General features: G+C 38.9%; 1 protein-coding gene across 1 annotated transcript in view; it reads left to right on the top strand.

Annotated features, from left to right (window-relative positions):
• The window catches only part of cadm1b (cell adhesion molecule 1b), a 207,219-nt gene that overhangs the window by 136,848 nt on the left and 51,788 nt on the right, over positions 1-18,583 (top strand). Inside the window, exons 4-5 of the mRNA XM_053646293.1 lie at positions 14,352-14,504; positions 15,519-15,656. Of these exons, the coding sequence (XP_053502268.1) occupies positions 14,352-14,504; positions 15,519-15,656 (291 nt within the window). The remainder of the gene's footprint in view (positions 1-14,351; positions 14,505-15,518; positions 15,657-18,583) is intronic.

The following is an 18,583-nucleotide window of genomic DNA, read 5'->3' as shown; positions in this document are numbered from 1 at the left end:
ATATTTATGTGCAGTGCGAGGACAGAACACCTCATAGCCAAAATATTCTCCAACTGACGTTTTGTTGAGGCCATAATCATGATTTGCTACATTAGAAATGTTATTAGAAGCCCATAATGAATATACACTATATGTCCCGAAATCTGTGGACACATGGCCATCATAGCCATATGTGATTTTTGAACATGCCATTCCAGATTAATCCCACTTCTGGGAAGGCTTTCCACTAGATTTTGGAGTGTGGCTGTGGGGATTTTCTCATTCAGCCACAAAAGCATTAGGTCAGGTAGTGATGTTGGCTGAGGAGGCCTTGTGCACATTTGGCATGAATTTGCATTTGACTTTCCAATGGTGCTCAGTGGGGTTGAGGTTTGTTCTTCCACTCAAAACTTGGCAAACCATGCTTTCAAGGATCTCGCTTTGTGCACAGGGGCATTGTCATGCTGGAACCTGTTTGGGCCTCTTAGCTCCAGTGAAGGAAAATTGTAATGCTACAGACTACAAAGACATCCTGTATGTGCTTTCAACTTTGTGGCAACAGTTTGGTGATGGTCAGGTCACTTTTGACCAAACAGTGTAGAATCATTTGTTTCCATATGATATTACAGCGCCTTGTTTAAGTAATAATGGGTCACTTCAAGATTCAAATTTATGATATAAATCCATTTCAGTTTTAGATTGTAACACTAAATGTGGAAATGTTAGAGGGAGGAGGGGGGCGGCATACTTGCGCAAAGCACTTTTACATTAGTAATGGTTTCTGAGCAACCAGCTAATAAATGTATGATTTATGCCCTCAGTAGTCAGCTTAGCTCAGTTATGCTCTATTGAAAGGATGTCTTTTTTTCAATAGTATATAGTTTTTGAATAAATTCTAAATAAAAATTTAACAAAAAATTATATATTTCTTGTTGATATTACGGATATTATATCTGGCAGTTTTTAAAAATTATGTTCCCTTTCAAAGGGAACTCAATGTTGTGTGAGCTTCACGCTGTGGGAAGTGCCCTCACACGTGACCGATAACGGAAGTCTGTGTGAAATTTATAGGCCTGCTGTCGTCCGTTTATGTGGAATTTTGTGTGTCGTGTGACTATAAAACGCCAACTGTAAACCAGGTCATCAGCCTTATTTTTCAGCATTATCTTCAGCGAAAGACTGCATTTCAGACTATTTGTGTGAACGCTCCTAAAAACTCTTCACTTCCTCTCTATTTTTTCAAAAATATATGTGTATCTCTCCCTACTTTTCTGTCCCTTTTAAAAAAAATATGAGTCAGAGAGAGTTCAAGAAGTGTTAGTCCTTTCTCTCGTATTATTACTGGAGACTGCGGGGAGACTTTCTGTGTGTATGGGAGTGGACCGTGCTATGGCACGGCTCCGCTCTGGCTCTCTCGCTTCTCAGACAAAGCGAGATGGGTTTTGGAACCTCAGGACTCTGGGCTGGCTGCTGTCAAGGCACCTAGCTGGCTAAGATCCTGGGGGTCCCTGAAAGATCTCCCTCTTTCCTCCAGACCCGATGCTTCGCTTGCGGGTTTTAAAAAAACAAGGAAAGGGAGCTCGCGTCAACCCACCCTCTCTGACTCTGAGCAGAGAGGAGAGCCAGTGAGAAGGAGAGCACTCCCTCTCACCACAGAAAATTCCCCTTTTTCCCGGAAGTGCACCATGACGTGTCACCAGGCAGACCTGCTGAACTCTGAGGGAGGCACAGAAGACAAGTGTGGTGGCCCGCCTCCCCCAGCAGAAAGTCAGGGGGACTGGGTGACCATGGTCGCAGCCTGCTAGTAGGCCTGATTTAAAGTGATAATCAGGGCTGAAAAGGCAAAAAGAAGCAGTCCTGAGGGGCCGCAGAGGGAGGTATCAGGGGACGAAAGGTTGTTAGGTCTGTTAGCCCCCGGTATTACTGTAGGGCTCCCCTAGTCAATGTCATCCCAAGTTTTCACTTTCTCTGGTCAGCGCGCTGTCACATGGCAACGAAAATCTGATATTTCCCTCCAACAAAATGTGGAAAGTTAACGTCACTAAAGACCATCAGGCAGCATGGAAACTACTGTCAAATGTGTCGCCATGGATTTTGACCTCCATAGAAAAGGATACCGGGTCCAGTTACTAGCTTGACCCCCCCTTTTCAGAAGCGTGCTCACCACAGTAATCAGCACAAGGCAAAGTCCAACGTTAGCCCAGGAAGTAGATCTCCCTTGTACAAGGAGGCCATAGAACATGTACCTCTTCTCTGATGGAGGGGGGTTTTACAGCCGTTATTTCCTGGTCCACAGAAAAGATGGGGTATGTGGCCAATTTTAGATCTGCGTCATCTGAACCGTACTCTTCGGACATACAGGTTCCTGATGTTGATGCCAAACATTTCATTCAACAGTCTCAGTTTGAGGATTGATTTGTGACGATAGATCTAAAAAAGATGCATATTCCATTGCCCAGTCAAAGGAAGTTCCTGAGGTTCACGTTTGGAGGCAACGTGTATCAGTATCGGTTCTTCCTTTTGGTCTAGCTTTATCCCCTCACACCGTCACAAAGAGCATGGATGCCACACTGGCTCCTTTGCGACCCCAGGGCATCGATGTGCTAAACTACCTGGACAAATGGATAATTCTAGCGCGGTCCAGGAAGTTGGCGATTCAACATTGATATTTTGTTCTCGCCCATGTGAGGAACTTGGGGCTCAGGTTGAACCTCAGGGAAAGTTGCTTCTCCAGTCCAGAGCAAATTTTCTAGGGGTTCTATAGGATTCAAATGTCCCACCATGTCCCTTTAGGGGCTCCGTACAAAAATTAGGGCTGCAACTAACGATTATTTTCATAATCGATTAGTTGGCCGATTATTTTTTCAATTGATCGATTAATCGGATGGGGGCGGGGCAAACTGTCCGTGCATTTTTTTTGTTTATTTATTTAAAGTAAAATCCACAAACTGAGTGTTACAAATATAAATTCAGACTAAAACTTTACACAACTGTTTGTCCAAAACAGAAAAGAACCCAACACACACACACACACAAGAATATATATTATTAATTTAGGACTGTAGTTTAATTCGGTGCTTTTTGTGAATCCAAAAAAAAAAAAAATGCATAAGTACTTATATATAATATAAATATAAACTAAATAAGATATATATAGAGAGAGAAAGAGAGAGAGAGAGAGAGAGATAGCATTATTTTTTATGGATGCACAAAAAGGACTGAATTAAACTCCAGTCCTAAATTAATAATAAAAACTCACTGTCACTGCACCTTGTGGTTTCTGTTAGTCGCTGCTTTTAGACATATTGTTTTACTTTTGAACATAATGTTTAAATTAGACATTACAGATCTTACTCGCGCTACACTCTGTATCACCGCGTCTGCATCGCATGTGATCAGCAACGCGGCCTCGTTACTAACACATCACTTCTGTTATAATAAACAACAGAATTTACACTGCAAGCGCGCAAATACACCATATAATGACAATAAACTTAAATTAAATTAAACCTTTTAAGCAACTCGCGACCGGATCACTGTCATGCTTCCGTGCTGCAGAAACTCTGCTTTATAAATTTTATAAACCTTCTCGGCGGTGTTTAATATAAAATGCTCCCTGCCTTAGAGGACTTAGAGGTCGCACAATTTCTTCCTCAGTCACGTGACGATTTTGCCACCGTCTGATGAGGACTGAGGTCATGTTGGGAATAAAAGATAACGCTGACAGAAACAGTAAACTCTGACTCTGAGGCTAAAGCTAGCGGGGTCGCATTACGTGCATGTGACCTCAAGCGCTGTCGACTAGGAAGTGGATTATACTTCCGGTTATTACAAACCCGCTAGTGTTCCATTTGTAATGATATTACCTTTCTAAAATCCACACACTAGATGGTAGAGTACTCCGTGCACAGTGTAAGTGTATAGAACGTCATTTGGGACACAACTTTAGTATTTACTCTCCAAGGCATGTTTTCTGAACAGAAGTAATGTAATGAGTAAATCTCCCCTGTGCCACGTCTATTCGTTATGTAGAATATTTAGATCAAGCAATGTACAGAAATAGGTGCAGTTGTATAGTCTACCGTTTAATTTTCCAGTTTAACTTTTATTTAACTGTGGATCAAAAAATAAAAGAATGCTTTGTAACATTATTTTACAATGACAGAAATCACTGCCAAATGCAGTTTGACTTTTTCCATCTTCAGAACTATGACCAAATATTGTTCATGCTAGGGGAAAAAATATGCTACTATATTGTTTGCAATTTTATAATGGGTCTTATTGAGCAACTGATTATTTCACTGTCCCACCAGTTACAGTTGTGACCAATTTTTTTTTTTAAAGTACCACTAACTTTTTAAAACCTTTTTTTTAGAAAAGGAATGCCGTTTGTTTAATTGGGCAATCCAGGGAGTAAAATGCATGTGCTCACTTACTGTAGCTTGAATAGCTTTGAATTCACATGCAAATGTACTGGATGATTAATAAGAAATTATTATCTTTAAGTAATCTTTTCATCTTTTGGCTCATCAAATAGAAAAGAAGAAGCAGAAGCAAAAAACTTGGAGAGTCATATAAATTCTGTCCAGGTCAAGTTATTTGTACGTATTTGCAGTCTATGACATTGCAATGGAGGCAAAAGCATTTTACTCAAAGAGAAGTGCTGCTGAGAGGTGATAATAGTTGGGGGAAGGGGAGATCCAGTCATCAATAAGTAACTGGTGAAAAAGTTGCAGGATTCATCCTCTTCAAAAACACAAAGAATTTCTTTGTTGCTGAACCCAATCCTACGGAAGCCCTAAGCGGCGATGCATTATTATTTTTTTCTATGCCTTTATCCTTCCCGCAGCGAGTGTCAAACCACTCTGCCTGATATGCTCAGAGACTGTGGCTCTAATAAAAAGTGCCAACGTGAAGCGCCACTACGAGACAAAGCACAGATCTTTTGAGCAAACATGTCCACAGCAGTCTGAGGTGAGGGCACGCAAAATAAACGAACTCAAAGCCCAGTATGTTTGGTCCACCAGAGTCCTCTCCCATGCATTCACTGCCCAACAGGCACTTTTGGGTTTTTTTGAAGGTGCAGTCTTGTTTAGCTTGTAATGAGTACATTTGTGATAGGCTTACATTTATTTATGATTTTTTCAGGCTCAACAACATTTAATGTGCTCTGCTGCTTGTTGCACAACGGTTCTGAGAGAAGTTCACAGATCCGCAGGCCAAGCACAAGCAGATCATAGACTTCAGTACAAGAAACAGCACCGTTTGGTTGGTAAAAGAATATATGTAGTATATGTCCAGGCAGAACTACTGTATCTACTAGCAAGCCGTGTTTATTCAAATGAAACATGACTGCCTGTACCATGACTGGTCCTGTATTTCCTGTGCCTGCAGCACGTGCGTGATTCCACGTGATACCACATGAAATCGTAAGATCCCTTTTCCTTTGATGTGCATTTTTAATGCCCACTGTATATGGTTCTCTGAGATAATATCTCTGTGGACGGCACTCCCTGGGAGATTCCCATTTGCAGCAATCTATTGTCTCAAACCAGAGAGTTGATTTATCACCCTTAGCCGGAACCCTTAGCTGGCCCCTGTGGGGAACCAGCTCATAGATTTCGGTCTCTCAACTGCGCAATGGCTATAGTCCCAGAGTTCTTACAGGAACATTTCTCAGCAAGGTTGGCTCCTTCTACAATTAGGTCTATGTGGCTGCCATTTCGGCCAGCCATGCCCTTATTAGGGCTACACAGTTAATCAGATATTGATTTCGATTACGATTTTGACTGCCCACTATTACATGAACATGATCGACTGCAATAGTAACATTTAAAGTTCGTCCTCTGCTGATAGAAAACGCCGCTGCATATCAAGTCAAGCGCTTCCTAAACTTACAGCCAGTCACCATAGAGTGGTGCAGGGATGACATCATTTTGTATGCCAAAACCCGGAAACTAGTTCGCATTTTAGTGCTTGCGCTGCCTGCTCCAGCGCTTGCGTGAGGGGAAATCATGACACTAACAAGTTGCTAAATGGGACTACAGACGTTGTCGGGGACATGAAACATCATCACGCCGAACAGGAAAAAACTTTGCAGATAAACTGATTCAGGTATGTTGTGCACAATTCCCCCCCAAAAAACATGGATGAAGATTCCTCCACATAGTAAATCAGAATTATGGAAAATGTTTTAAAACAAGTTTGGAAAAGTTGTCGGAAGCTTGGTGATGTTGACGTTGAAGTGGAGCGACCGTGGTGTAGTTCATTATAGCATATGGTAAGCTGTTTATTTCTGGCGATTGTATTTAGGCTTTTATTAACATAAAAGTTGTGTTTCTTTGTGAAAATTATCTTGATGGACGAAACATGTTAGTTTTGTAAACTTTTGTTGTTCAAAGATTTGTACATTAGCAGGAATGTAGCACAACATGGAGGTGAAAGCAGTGGTCTGTTTATTTAAATGTGAAAGTGCAATAAAAATATGTTGTCCCTAAAATCGATGAATAATCGTGATAAATAATCTCAATGTTGATCAAAATAATCGTGATTATCATTTTGGCGTGCAATTATTATCATTAATCGTGCAGCCATAGTCCCTATTGATGGAGTCTCTGTGACAGGCCATACCCTCAGTATGATGTAGTGGGTATACTTGTTCCCACAGCGTGAAGCTCATGCAATGTTAAGTTCCCTTTGAAAGGGAACGTCTGGGTTAAACATGTTACCCTGCTCCCTGAAAAGGGAACGAGACGTTGCGTAGCTTTGTCGTACAGGGGCATGCCTGTGAATCACGTCTTTACTTCAGATAATAGAGGCTGATGACGTGGTTTACAGGTGCTGTTTCATAGTCACGCAACGTGCGAAATGCCATGACACCTGAATGCAGCAGGCCTATAAATAGGCATGATTTCACACATACTTCCGTTACTGGTCACGTGCGAGGGCGCTTCTCACAGCGTGAAGCTTGCACAATGTCTCATTAATGTCTCAGGGAACAGGGAAATTAACCCAGACGTTTCATTCAGATGAATCAGTTTTCAACTCAGTGTGTCTTGAATTTTCAGTTTAGGCCAGGAAATTTCATTTCACTGTAACACTAATATATCTATCTATCTATCTATCTATATATATGTATGTATAGATAGATAGATAGATATAGATAGATAGATAGATACTTATTTGCTTGTTTATTTATTTATTTATTTGCAGGGCTTGTCTATTAATATTATGATTAAACCTAAGATTTTTATCTAAACTATGGTCTCATGGTCTCTTTCAACAAAGAGGAAGAAGAGTACTAGTTCTCTGACACTTTTGCTAAAAGATGAAAGTGAGCTGCAGATTTTTATAACATCCTATATTACTATTACGCTCCCTGCAACTTCCTTTACTTATGAAAGGGAAAAGAACAGATTATTAAAAAGGTCAGGCCACATTTTTTGCCATGTTTTCATCTAACTCCAATTAATGTGTCTTAGTGATAGATGATTTTCTTACTAGGCATACTAGTGGTAATTATAGTTGACGAGAACTCATTACCCCTACCTTGTTCTGAAAGACATACAATGAGGAGAAATACAGTAAGTGTTCAGAATACTTTTGTTTTTGTTATTTAATATACTTCCAGTAAATATGTACATTCAAATTTACACACATAATGTCTCTTTTGACTTTGTATTTATATTGTAAATATAAGCATAGATTCCCAAGTATAAACAAAGCAATGTTTAAAACTTAAATAGATTTTTGATTGAAAAAATATTCAGACACCACAAATTTGTAATATGTTGCAAGGCCGTTGTTGGCAATTACAGCTTTGAGACATCTGTGGTAAGAAGTAATTAGCTCTTTGCAGCATTGTGGTTCAATTGTGGCCCATTCCTCTTGGCAAATTGTCTTAAATTCCCCAAGGTTATGAGGGGCCTTCTGATGAATTCTCAATTTCAGAATCCTCCATAAATGTCCACTGGGAGTACTAAGCTGTGCAAGGTCTTCTTGAGTTATTTTGGCTGTCTGTTTGGGGTCCTTGTCTTGTTGAAATGTCAATCTTCTCCCCAGATTCAGTTTCTTGGCCGATGAGATGAAATTCACTTCTAATTTGTCTTGGTACATCGTTCCATTCTTTTGCTGAACTGTTGCCAAAGAGTTCTCTCGTCTGACCAGAGAATATAGTTCCAAAAGTGTTCTGACTTGCCTAAATGCTTTGAGATGCACATCTCTGAACTGCTGTTTTTGCAGAGGAGTTTTGTGTGAAGTGTAGGAATGGAGATGATTACAATGCAGTTCTTTGCTTATTGTTCTCTGTGTAACTTTTGTTCCTGCTGCTTTCAGGTAATCCTGCAACTCTGTTTAAGTGTCTGCTGGCTGCTCTCTTACTTTTCTTATCACTAGTCTGAGAGTTCATTGTGAAATCTTAGTTAATGTCTGATTATTATTATTATTATTATTATTATTATTATTATTATTATTGTTGTTGTTGTTGTTGTTGTTGTTGTTTAAGCATATCTTTTTATGTCTATTAATACATATTTACAACGTTACAGTTCACCAACAGCCAGACCCAAAACATGAGACTCAAGCGGAAGTATTAGCCGCTAGTTTATTTTTTTCAAGAAACATTCTCTTCAGGGACGATCAGAGCCAACCAAAACATCTAATTACAATAGAGAAAACCTTTACTTAACTTTAATTTACCTGTTAGAGAAATTAAAAGAAAAATGCAATAACAAATTAAACTGGTTCACACATCCTACAGCTTCCTGGCTAATTTTTCATATGCTATACACAAATATAACCCAGTATGAATATAACCCAAATATAAACACTCTAATCTCACACATGAGATTAAAAAAACACACATCCATAAACAATGGTGTTACATGTACTGTATGGACAGCAGTGACATAAAGAGGAGGTGGAGAAATGATGCACGTCTGCATTTCTCTTCTATCCCGTACATAATCTCTGCAGGTCCAACTGGCGGCCTGTTCATCAGCATACCTGTAATTGATCAGAGAGAGAGAGAGAGAAAGATGTAGAGAGAGGGACAAACACACCAATTATTCAGCATGGTACAAGGAAAACACAGTGTCTGAGAGGACTAAAGGAAAACTGAATGGCTGAACACACTGAACCACAAATCACATTACATTCCAGGACACAACAACAGCTACAAAGTAAAAAGACATTGTGTGTAAATCTGAAGTGGTTATATGCACTGGAAGCATATCAAATGACAAAAACAAAAGTGTCCGAATACTTATTTCCTCACACTGCAGAGAGAAAGAGAGAGGTGGAGGAGGGGGTCACTGACGGTCACATCTCACAAACGCTTGACATTAAGAGTGTGGATGTGGCTCTTGGATCACTCAGTCTTCAGTCTCTTCATTGCTGTAATGTATTATTCTGTCTAATGTTTACTGGGCTGCATGTTCAATATGGCCTACTGAACAATTCAAAGTTTTAACCCACCACCTGCTGACAACTTTAGGTTAACAGACTGTTTTCTGAATGTTACAGTTCTAGGAACTTTTGGTTGAAACAACATTCAATCTGTCGAGTTTTCTGGGTACAGTGCATGCTCTTAAAATGCTGCAGCATTTTTCACTGTAGAAATGTTAACACTAAAGGAAAATTTGCAACAGACATGTCTCGTCAAGACCTCATTCAATTCAAGCATTTCAGTCCATACGGGCTATGTCAGAGGCACCTTAAATTCAAGCCTGCGCTGTGCTGCCTGAATTTTACACTTAATGTCTACAGTGCCCTCCACTAATATTGGCACCCTTCTTAAATATGAACAAAGAAGGCTGTGAAAAATTGTCTTTATTGTTAAACTTTTTGATCTTATGTTTAAAACAACTCATTAAAATACTCTGCGCCTGTGGATATCAAACAATTGCAAACAAACGACAGTTAAATATAGGAGTGCAACAATTATTGGGACCCCTATGAATTCATATGAGAAAAATATATTTGAAGTATATTCCCATTGATATTTTACATTTTATTTAGTACACCTGGGTGACTAGGAACAGGAAATTGTTCAACTGTGACTTACTGTTTCACATGGGTATAAATATGAGGTGAAACATAGGCCAAGTTCCCTTAGTCAGTCATTCATAACATACCAAGGAATATAGCTGTGATGTGCAGCAAAAGGTTGTTGAGCTTCACAAAATGGGAAGTGGCTATAAGAAAATAGCACAAGCATTGAAAAAGCCCATTTCCACCATCAGGGCAATAATTACGAACTTCCAGTCAACTGAAAATATTATGAATCAACCTGGAATTGGACATGTGTCTATATTGCCTCAACGCACTATGAAGAGGATGGTTCGAGTGGCCAAAAAATCTCCAAGGATCACAGCTGGAGAATTGCAGAAGTTAGTTGCGTCTTGGGGTCAGAAAGTCTCCAAACTACAATCCGAAGTCACCTACATCACAACAAGTTGTTTGGAAGTGTTTCAAGAAAAAAGATTCTACTCTCATCGAAAAACAATCTCAAGCATCTTCAGTTTGCCAGACACTACTGGAACTTCAAATGAGATCAGGTTCTATGGTCAGATGAAACCAAAATAGAGCTTTTTCGCAATAAACACCAGAGGTGGTTTTGGTGCACACAGAGAGGTAGCCATATGGAAAAGTACCTCATGCCCACAGTTTTGGGGCTGTTTTTCTGACAGAGGACCTGGAAGTTTTGTTAGGATACATAGCATCATGGCATCATGGATTCCATCAAATATCACCAGATATTAAATTAAAACTTGACTGCCTCTGCCAGAAAGCCTAAATAGGCTGTGATTGGATCTTCCAGCAGGACAATGATCCAAAACATACATCATAATCAACACACAAATGGGTGACTGACCAGAAAAGCAACAACAACAACAACAACAACAACAACAACAATAATAATAAACTTAATTTTATAGAGTACCTTTAAAAGCAGCTTCTCAGAGCGCTGTACACAAAATAAGCAGTACACAGAAAAAAAACTAGCAAGTGCTAGTTTAAAAAAGTATGTCTTGAGTTAAGCTTTAAATATGTCAAAGGTCTGAGCTTCCCTAAGTTCGAGAAGAAGAGAGTTCCAAAGGGAAGGAGCATAGACAGAAAAACCCCTGTCACCCATAGATCTTAAGCGGGTTCGTGGAACAGTTAACAAATTAGACTGTGAGGCGCACAGTCTGCGATTTGAGGTGTAACGGATTAACAAAGCAGATAAGTAATGAGGAGCCAAGCCATGTAATGCTTTGTGTGTCAGTATCATAATATTAAAATCGACACGGAACCTGACCGGGAGCCAGTCCAAGGACTCCAGAACAGGAGTGATATGATTGTATTTCCTGGTCCCAGTCAGGATTCTGGTGGCAGAGTTTTGTACATATTGGAGCTTATTGAGTATGGATTTAGAAACTCTGGCTAAAAGGGCATTATAGTAATCTATTCGAGTGGCAACGAATGAGTTTATCAGCTTTTCAGCTACAGAGAAATTTAGCATAGGGTGCAGTCTTACTATATTTCTGAGGTGAAAAAAGGATGCTTTAACAGTGCTTTGCACAAAAGAATCAAATGTAAGACTGGTATCAAAAATGACTCCAAGGTTCCTCATTTTACTTTGAGTCTCTAGAAAAGAGCCATTAACAAACAGAGACAGTTGACCAGCTTTGAGAATTTGATGACGGGAACCTTTAAGCATAACTTCAGCTTTACCGCTATTCAGACACAGAAAATTATTATTCATCCATGTTTTTATCTCAGAAGTACAGTCAGAAAGAAAACAAACATCATGGTTTTCACCAGATTTTGAGTGAATATATATTGGGGTATCGTCAGAATAAAAGTGATGCCCAAGTGGAGATAAATAAATATTGAAAAGTAAAGGGCCTAAAACTGAGCCCTGAGGAACACCAGTGAGCACAGAGCTAGTGTCAGACCTGTAACCACCCATAGAAATGAACTGGGAACTAAATAAAATAGGATTTTAAAATAGGATTTTAAAAATAGGATTTAAACCAGTTTAAATCTATCCCCGACACACCAAAAACACTTTCAAGGCGGGTAAGTAAAAGACCATGATTAACAGTATTGAAGGCAGCTCTAAGATCAAGAAGGATGAGAATGCAAGTTGCTCCAAAATCAGAGGCTATCAACAAGTCATTGGTAACTTTGACCAAACATTTCAGTACTGTGAAATTTACAAAAACCTTACTGAAAGGGTTCAAAGTGGTTATTATTATAAGATGTTTACACAATTGAGAGGCAACAACACGCTCAACACGCTATATTTAACAAAGATATTTTTTTATAAACCTGTGTTTTGTTTGCAATTGTTTGATATCCATGAGAGCAGAGTATTATTGTAAAAAAAAAAAAAAAAAATTGTGAATTTTTGTGAAAAGATCCATTTTCGGTTCAACTTCAACTTTCTGACAGATGGCCTCACATTATCTTCAATCACTCTTTGATATAATGCAGAATTCATAGGTGAATCAATGAATACATACGGCCCAGTACCTGAGGCAGGGAAGCAACCCCAAACCATAACATTTCCACCACCGTGCTTCACAGTTGGTATGAGGTGCTTCTCCTGAAAAGGTGCCTTTTGTCTGTGCCAAACATGTCTGCTGTTATTGTGGCCAAACCACAATAAGCAATAAAAAGCAATTTCAGGAGGTAACAAAACAGATTAAAATGTGTGGAAATGAGATTTGTCCGGTGTGGATTGACTCAAGTCTTGACAACGTTGTCCGGTGTGAATCCGAAACAAATTGTTTGTCTTTTTCTAACTGGAAATGTTGAGTGAAAAACAGTCTAATAAACAAGGGAGTAACTACCACAGTGTACTACTTGCACAGGCATGGGCGCTGACGCTACTGTGTGGCTGTTTACTCAGAACTGTGGAAGTGTGGTTAATAGCAGTATCCAACATTTAAATTACTCCACTTAACCACTCTAGCTCGTTCCTTGCGCCTTTTAAAAGTAGACAATAAAAGCCAAATAAATCTACTTCATGATTACAATTTACTTTTTGAATTATACCTAATGCATTACAATTACATTCAGCATAGACTTTTTCCTCATGAATCCTTTATGTAAGTTGATAGAGGGGCTCCGACGTTCCACCGGAAATGGGTTACACCACCTCGCAGGTGTCTCATATTAGCAGCACTTAACATGAGTAAAAGAGTGAGAAACATGCTCTTTCTCTCTCTGTTCTGTCATGCGCTTCTTTTCTCTCTCAATTTTTCCTCTGTCTCTTTCCTCTGTCTTTTGCTATCTTTATTGTCAGCAGGTGCTTCCAGTTCAGGCTAGCTATTGTTGGAAGTCCAAGAGCAGATGATGGTCCTGTGCTAGCTACCTCATGATTTGCCCGATTTGTAGTGTTGCACCTTATTCTTCGATCACCTCATTTGCAGGCGTTTTAAAATGTAGAAAACCTGGATGTGAATTCCATTCTTTGCCTCCCTCACTTTTGTTTTACTAACTGGATTTAAATATCAGTTCATAACAATGAAATCAGTCAGGTTTAGAAGTCAGTAATGGCCTGTCCAATTACATCGCTTTGCTTATTTGAAGTTATTCATTTCTAGCAGTGCAGCAGCTACCACATGGCAAAATGATCAGAAAGCCTTTCTATTATAAACATAAAAGGGGAGCTCAAGGGCAAAACTCCCACGGTTAGCTTAAATGACCTTCAAATGAGTGTGTATAAACAACATTACAGTATTCTAGGGGACTACAGTATCTTTTTTGTTAGTGATGGTTGATCATGTCATGTGCTTTGCTAAAGCAGCCAAGGCCCCCCCCCCTCACTTTCCTCTGACCTGAGCCAAAATGGAAACAGGGCACATTGATTTGTCAATGGGCAAAGTGCCAAACCTTTCACCCACTGTATACAGTATGTTTACATTAGAAAATGCATTCAGTGGCCTGTTTTTGTTCTCATGTCCACTCATGTTTCTACATATCCAGGTTGTACTGCATGTCTTGGATTAACAAAATGATCATGTCATAGACAGATATGTCAGAGTTTCAGTGTTGTGCCTGAGGAAGTAAAGGTAGAACGTGCCCATATAAAATATCTCATTCAGTTCTAGTCATAGTGAGAACAGTCCTTTCATCCCTTGTCGGCTTCCCAGTGTGCATCATTATTATTCTTAGTATGAAAACCTTTTTCTTTTCTTTTTTTTAACCATATACCCTTCACATCAGTAGCTAGGTTTAAGAAGGAGATCTGAATGTAGAACTTCTCAATTAGGGATGTGACATTGAACGTCCAGCCAGAGTTTCCCTGAGCCTGTCACTTATTTAGCATAATTTTAAAAACCTCCATATTATGACTCAGTTAAGACTCTTTGTTTTTCCAGCTCTTAAGGACAGCCGTTTTCAGCTGGTTAACTTCTCTGACAATGAGCTGCGCGTGTCACTGTCCAACGTGACACTCTTGGATGAGGGAAGATACGTGTGCCAGCTCTACACGGACCCCCCGCAGGAGGCCTACGCCGACATCACTGTGCTTGGTATGTCGGAGCACCTTTGTGAATGTTAAAATCATGATTATTGATTTCCCTCATTGATCCTTTCAGTCAATTGAACCCGTCTAATTGAATCCCGCCATAACACAATATCAGCCAATTACCTTCATGCCATTTCCAATACCAAGGGTGATGAAAAGACGAACAGATGTTGCACTATTGATATTGGAGGGTTGCTTTTGGCAGCCATATTGACTGAATTTTTCTTCGATTCTGAAAAGCCCCATCGAATTATTCAGGCTTTTTTATAATGAACTTTTCACATTTAATAATACTGAATTATAGAGTTTTATTACAGACCTTCTTTGGACTTCCTGGGGAGATGAATGTATGTGAGCATGCTCCAAAGTCACTTGCTTCATTTCCTAAAATTATGCAAGGCTGTACACATTCACAGCATGAATGCTGAACCACAACACCAAACCTGATATTAAATAAAAAGCTCTATAGAAATAAAAGCCTTATCAAGAGGGATCTCACACTGAGGGTTTCACTGGGGACATGACTGCACATGTCACTAGCACACAGCATGAGAAACATGAAGGCCAACTATAGTGGCAGACGCATGAGAAGGCACAGTAGAAAAACACAAATATGGTACTGTAGCAAACAGCAACTTGACATATAACAGGATATATTTTGTGTATAAACACAGAGCAAAATAAAGGTGGTAAACTGATACATCAGGGTCTAAAAGTAATTACTGCTGTCACAGATCCATTGGTGTAAAAAGCTTAGAACTCTGATCTGCTCTCTGGCAGTCGATGATTTTATGACAGAGCTCTTAAATTTAAGGTAAACACATCCTAGCACTTTATTTTAACATGACATCTTCCGGGTTTGTGTATTTCCATTGTGCTTCTGATAATGTATTTTTTTAGTCTCTCAGATCTTAGAGAAAGTGAATGTTGTGCAGCAGACTTTAGATCCAGACAGAGATCCAGCCGCAGGGGAACTCAAAGCCTATGCCTAATCCTGCCGCTGTTTATGCTCCTCCAGTTCCACCAAGCAACCTAATCATCGAGTCACGTGAGGATGTGGTGAGCGAAGGGAATGAGACTGAGATAACCTGCACAGCTATGGGCAGCAAGCCCGCCTCCAGCATCGTGTGGATGAAAGGAGATCAGATCCTACAAGGTCAGATTCACACACCATCAATAGCACTTTTTCCGATGTGCTGATTCCAAGATGCGTAATCCTTCTTCACTGCACACATTCCCATTCTTGTAAGCCCATGAAGATTTGGAATTTCTTCTTAACAAGATTTCGAACGAGGTGGCCACGCTCGCTTCAAAGTACAGAAAAGAATAGTCTGAGATGGGTTTTTTCAGTGGGAGTTTTTTGGCTCAGCTTAAATAAGTGGCTTTGAACAAACTCCAGCTGTTCCTCTCCCACTCAGCCGGCGCTACCCGCCTATTAGCTGACACCGGTTGAGGTTGTGTGATAAAGAGAGTCTGCAGGCTGCATAATCTGCTCATGAATGCCTTTCTCCATTAAGACATGGGGGGGGGAGTGGCGAGTAACTCAGAGACTACCTGGTGACAAGCGAATGCTTTCATGCTACTGCGCGCTTTGCTGAGCAAATAAATGAATCAGTCTGAGCCCCGAATTTAAGCAATGAGTCATACAGAATGAGCAAGTCAAGAGTCAAAACTGGGAATGAAAGCAGGTTTAATCACTAGTGCTCATCAGCCAGTATATTCTGGTGATAAATTTAAGTGTAAATATATTGTTTTGGCACAATTATATGAAAAAAATCAATGCATTTCAAGGTTCTATATGGTGCTTATTTGGCAACAGTTTCTCAATGTTATAAATATTAAATGCCACTTTCTAGATATATATAGGAGGTTTCACAATAGAATATTGCTTAAAAGTAATACAAATATAAAAGTAAAGTATATCTGCTTTGCCCTTGCTGGCAGTCAAAAACATATGGCTGAATATATTAAAATCACAGGAGTATGTTTGTAAGTGTTAAATATAAAGTGAATGTCGAAAGGAAAATGTTAAATAAATGTCTCTTCACAGAAAATGTCACCATATCGAGAATGACGCACGTTTTTAATTTGTTTATCTGCCATTCATACATACTCCTGTGTAAGCTGTAACTTTAGAAATGTTAATGTATTAGACTGAATGTATTAATATAAAAATTAATTTGAATTATAATTATACAACAGTTATTTCAGGTCCACTAATTTGATTATTGGACAAGCAGATTTCCAGGAGTGCTGATATTTAGTACTGTATATCAGCACTAATGCATTTCACTGTTTGTATCATTCCGCTTGTTTGTATGGTATTCGCTACATTAAATTCCAATTCTAGCAATAGACCATTACATTGAAACTGTTACTATACTTCCTACAGGTTGTCAGTCAGTCTGTGCGTTGGCATGGCAACAAGCAGCACTCTATCCAACTGCAGCTTCTTTTGAAATTAAAATATTTTGGCCATGTTGTATCTGAAATGTCAGTAACTAATATTAATACGAATTTCTTATTAATAGAATTGTTATATAAAAGCACACATAATCGTGCTGTTGCACTAACTATCCGTCTGTAGTAATCATAGTATATTCAGTATAACAGCAGCCGTGCTTGTTCAATGCTACTGTAAGAGCTGCTTGGTGTTATAGAAAATTAAATCAAGACCTTCTGACCAATCAGAATGGACTGTTCAGCTCAATTCTGTAGTGCACATTGAACCTATATGTTACTAAAGACTAATATAATGTATATATACTTACATAATTTTTCTCAAATCAGTTTGTTATACATTGCATGTCTCCAGGAAAAGAGCATTGTAGGCCAGTGCTGAGCTATAATTATTTCCCCACTTCATTAGTTCCAAGTAAACTATCATCATCAGCACTGCAATTAGTACTGTGCCCTTGAAGCTTCCAGATTGTCTAAGAAAAAAATCAGCGTCGCCAACGTGTGACTTGATGCGCTCTAACTGTCCTGGAGGCTCTCTCTCTCTTTCTGTTTGGCTTAATGTCAGCATTTTTTTGCATGTAGATGAATCTAAATGTAATTTAGTCAGTGTGAATTTCATCGAACAACAACTCGTTAAATGTCTCTCAGCAACAACAAAAAAAATACATAATTGTATATGATAATCAGAGTTGGGTGTAACATGTTACTGTAATCAAATTACTTTTTCTGATAACGCAGTAATATAACACATTACATTTTAAATTTATGTAATTTGACTACAGTTAGTGATGTCAGTAAAATTGCATTATTTGCATTACAAATTTATTGTTAAGAAAACAATATTAAGTAAAATTCATTTTTAAAATAATCACGCTTTGCCCCTAAGATTTTTTCTTTGGCCCCGAATAATTCTCCACTTGGAGCGGTTTGTCACTACATAACTGATAAAATGAAAAAGAAGACCGCCTGTAATTTTATACCTTCAGTGAACAGAGGTGAGATCAATCAGACAGGGTTTACAGGAAAATACATGGGAATTTTTTGGCTGACAGATCTCAATTCTGCCAAATGCTAGCTCACATTCAAAATAAGGAAAAATGGATATACAGCGATTTTTTTTAAAACCAGTAAAGGGGGAAACTGAAACAGTAAGATCCTCTGATGCTGAGCAGGAAAACAAGGTGTGTAAATGTCTATAGGAATTCCAGTTTACGCGAACATGATATGAGCAGAGCATAAGGAAAGATAATGTATTTTGCATGGCACTGTAGCAGCTAAACCCATACAATGATAGCTTAGTTGTGCCTCCCCTTGACTAGCGACACCAAACTAGCCTAGTTAGAAAAATTTTATATTTTATCGGTCTGATTGTCATACAAACAGTGACAACACCCGAGGCAAGTTTTAATGATAAATCCATCTTTTTCTGATCATGTCATACATTGATGCGTGCTAAAATTACTGAAAGAACTACGAGTTTCCCTTTGCAGTGTATTTTGTAAGTTTTATAGGTTTTGAAAGTAATGTGAAAGTAAAGTAATTAATAATCTGATTACTTTTTACATGCAGTAATCAGTAATGTAATCAAATTACAATTTTAAAGTAGTAATTAGTAATCTGTAG

The sequence above is a fragment of the Ictalurus furcatus genome, chromosome 17 (assembly GCF_023375685.1).
Source record: "Ictalurus furcatus strain D&B chromosome 17, Billie_1.0, whole genome shotgun sequence".
In the NCBI taxonomy this organism is placed as follows: Eukaryota; Metazoa; Chordata; class Actinopteri; order Siluriformes; family Ictaluridae; genus Ictalurus; species Ictalurus furcatus.
This window is presented reverse-complemented; position numbering and strand designations above follow the sequence as displayed.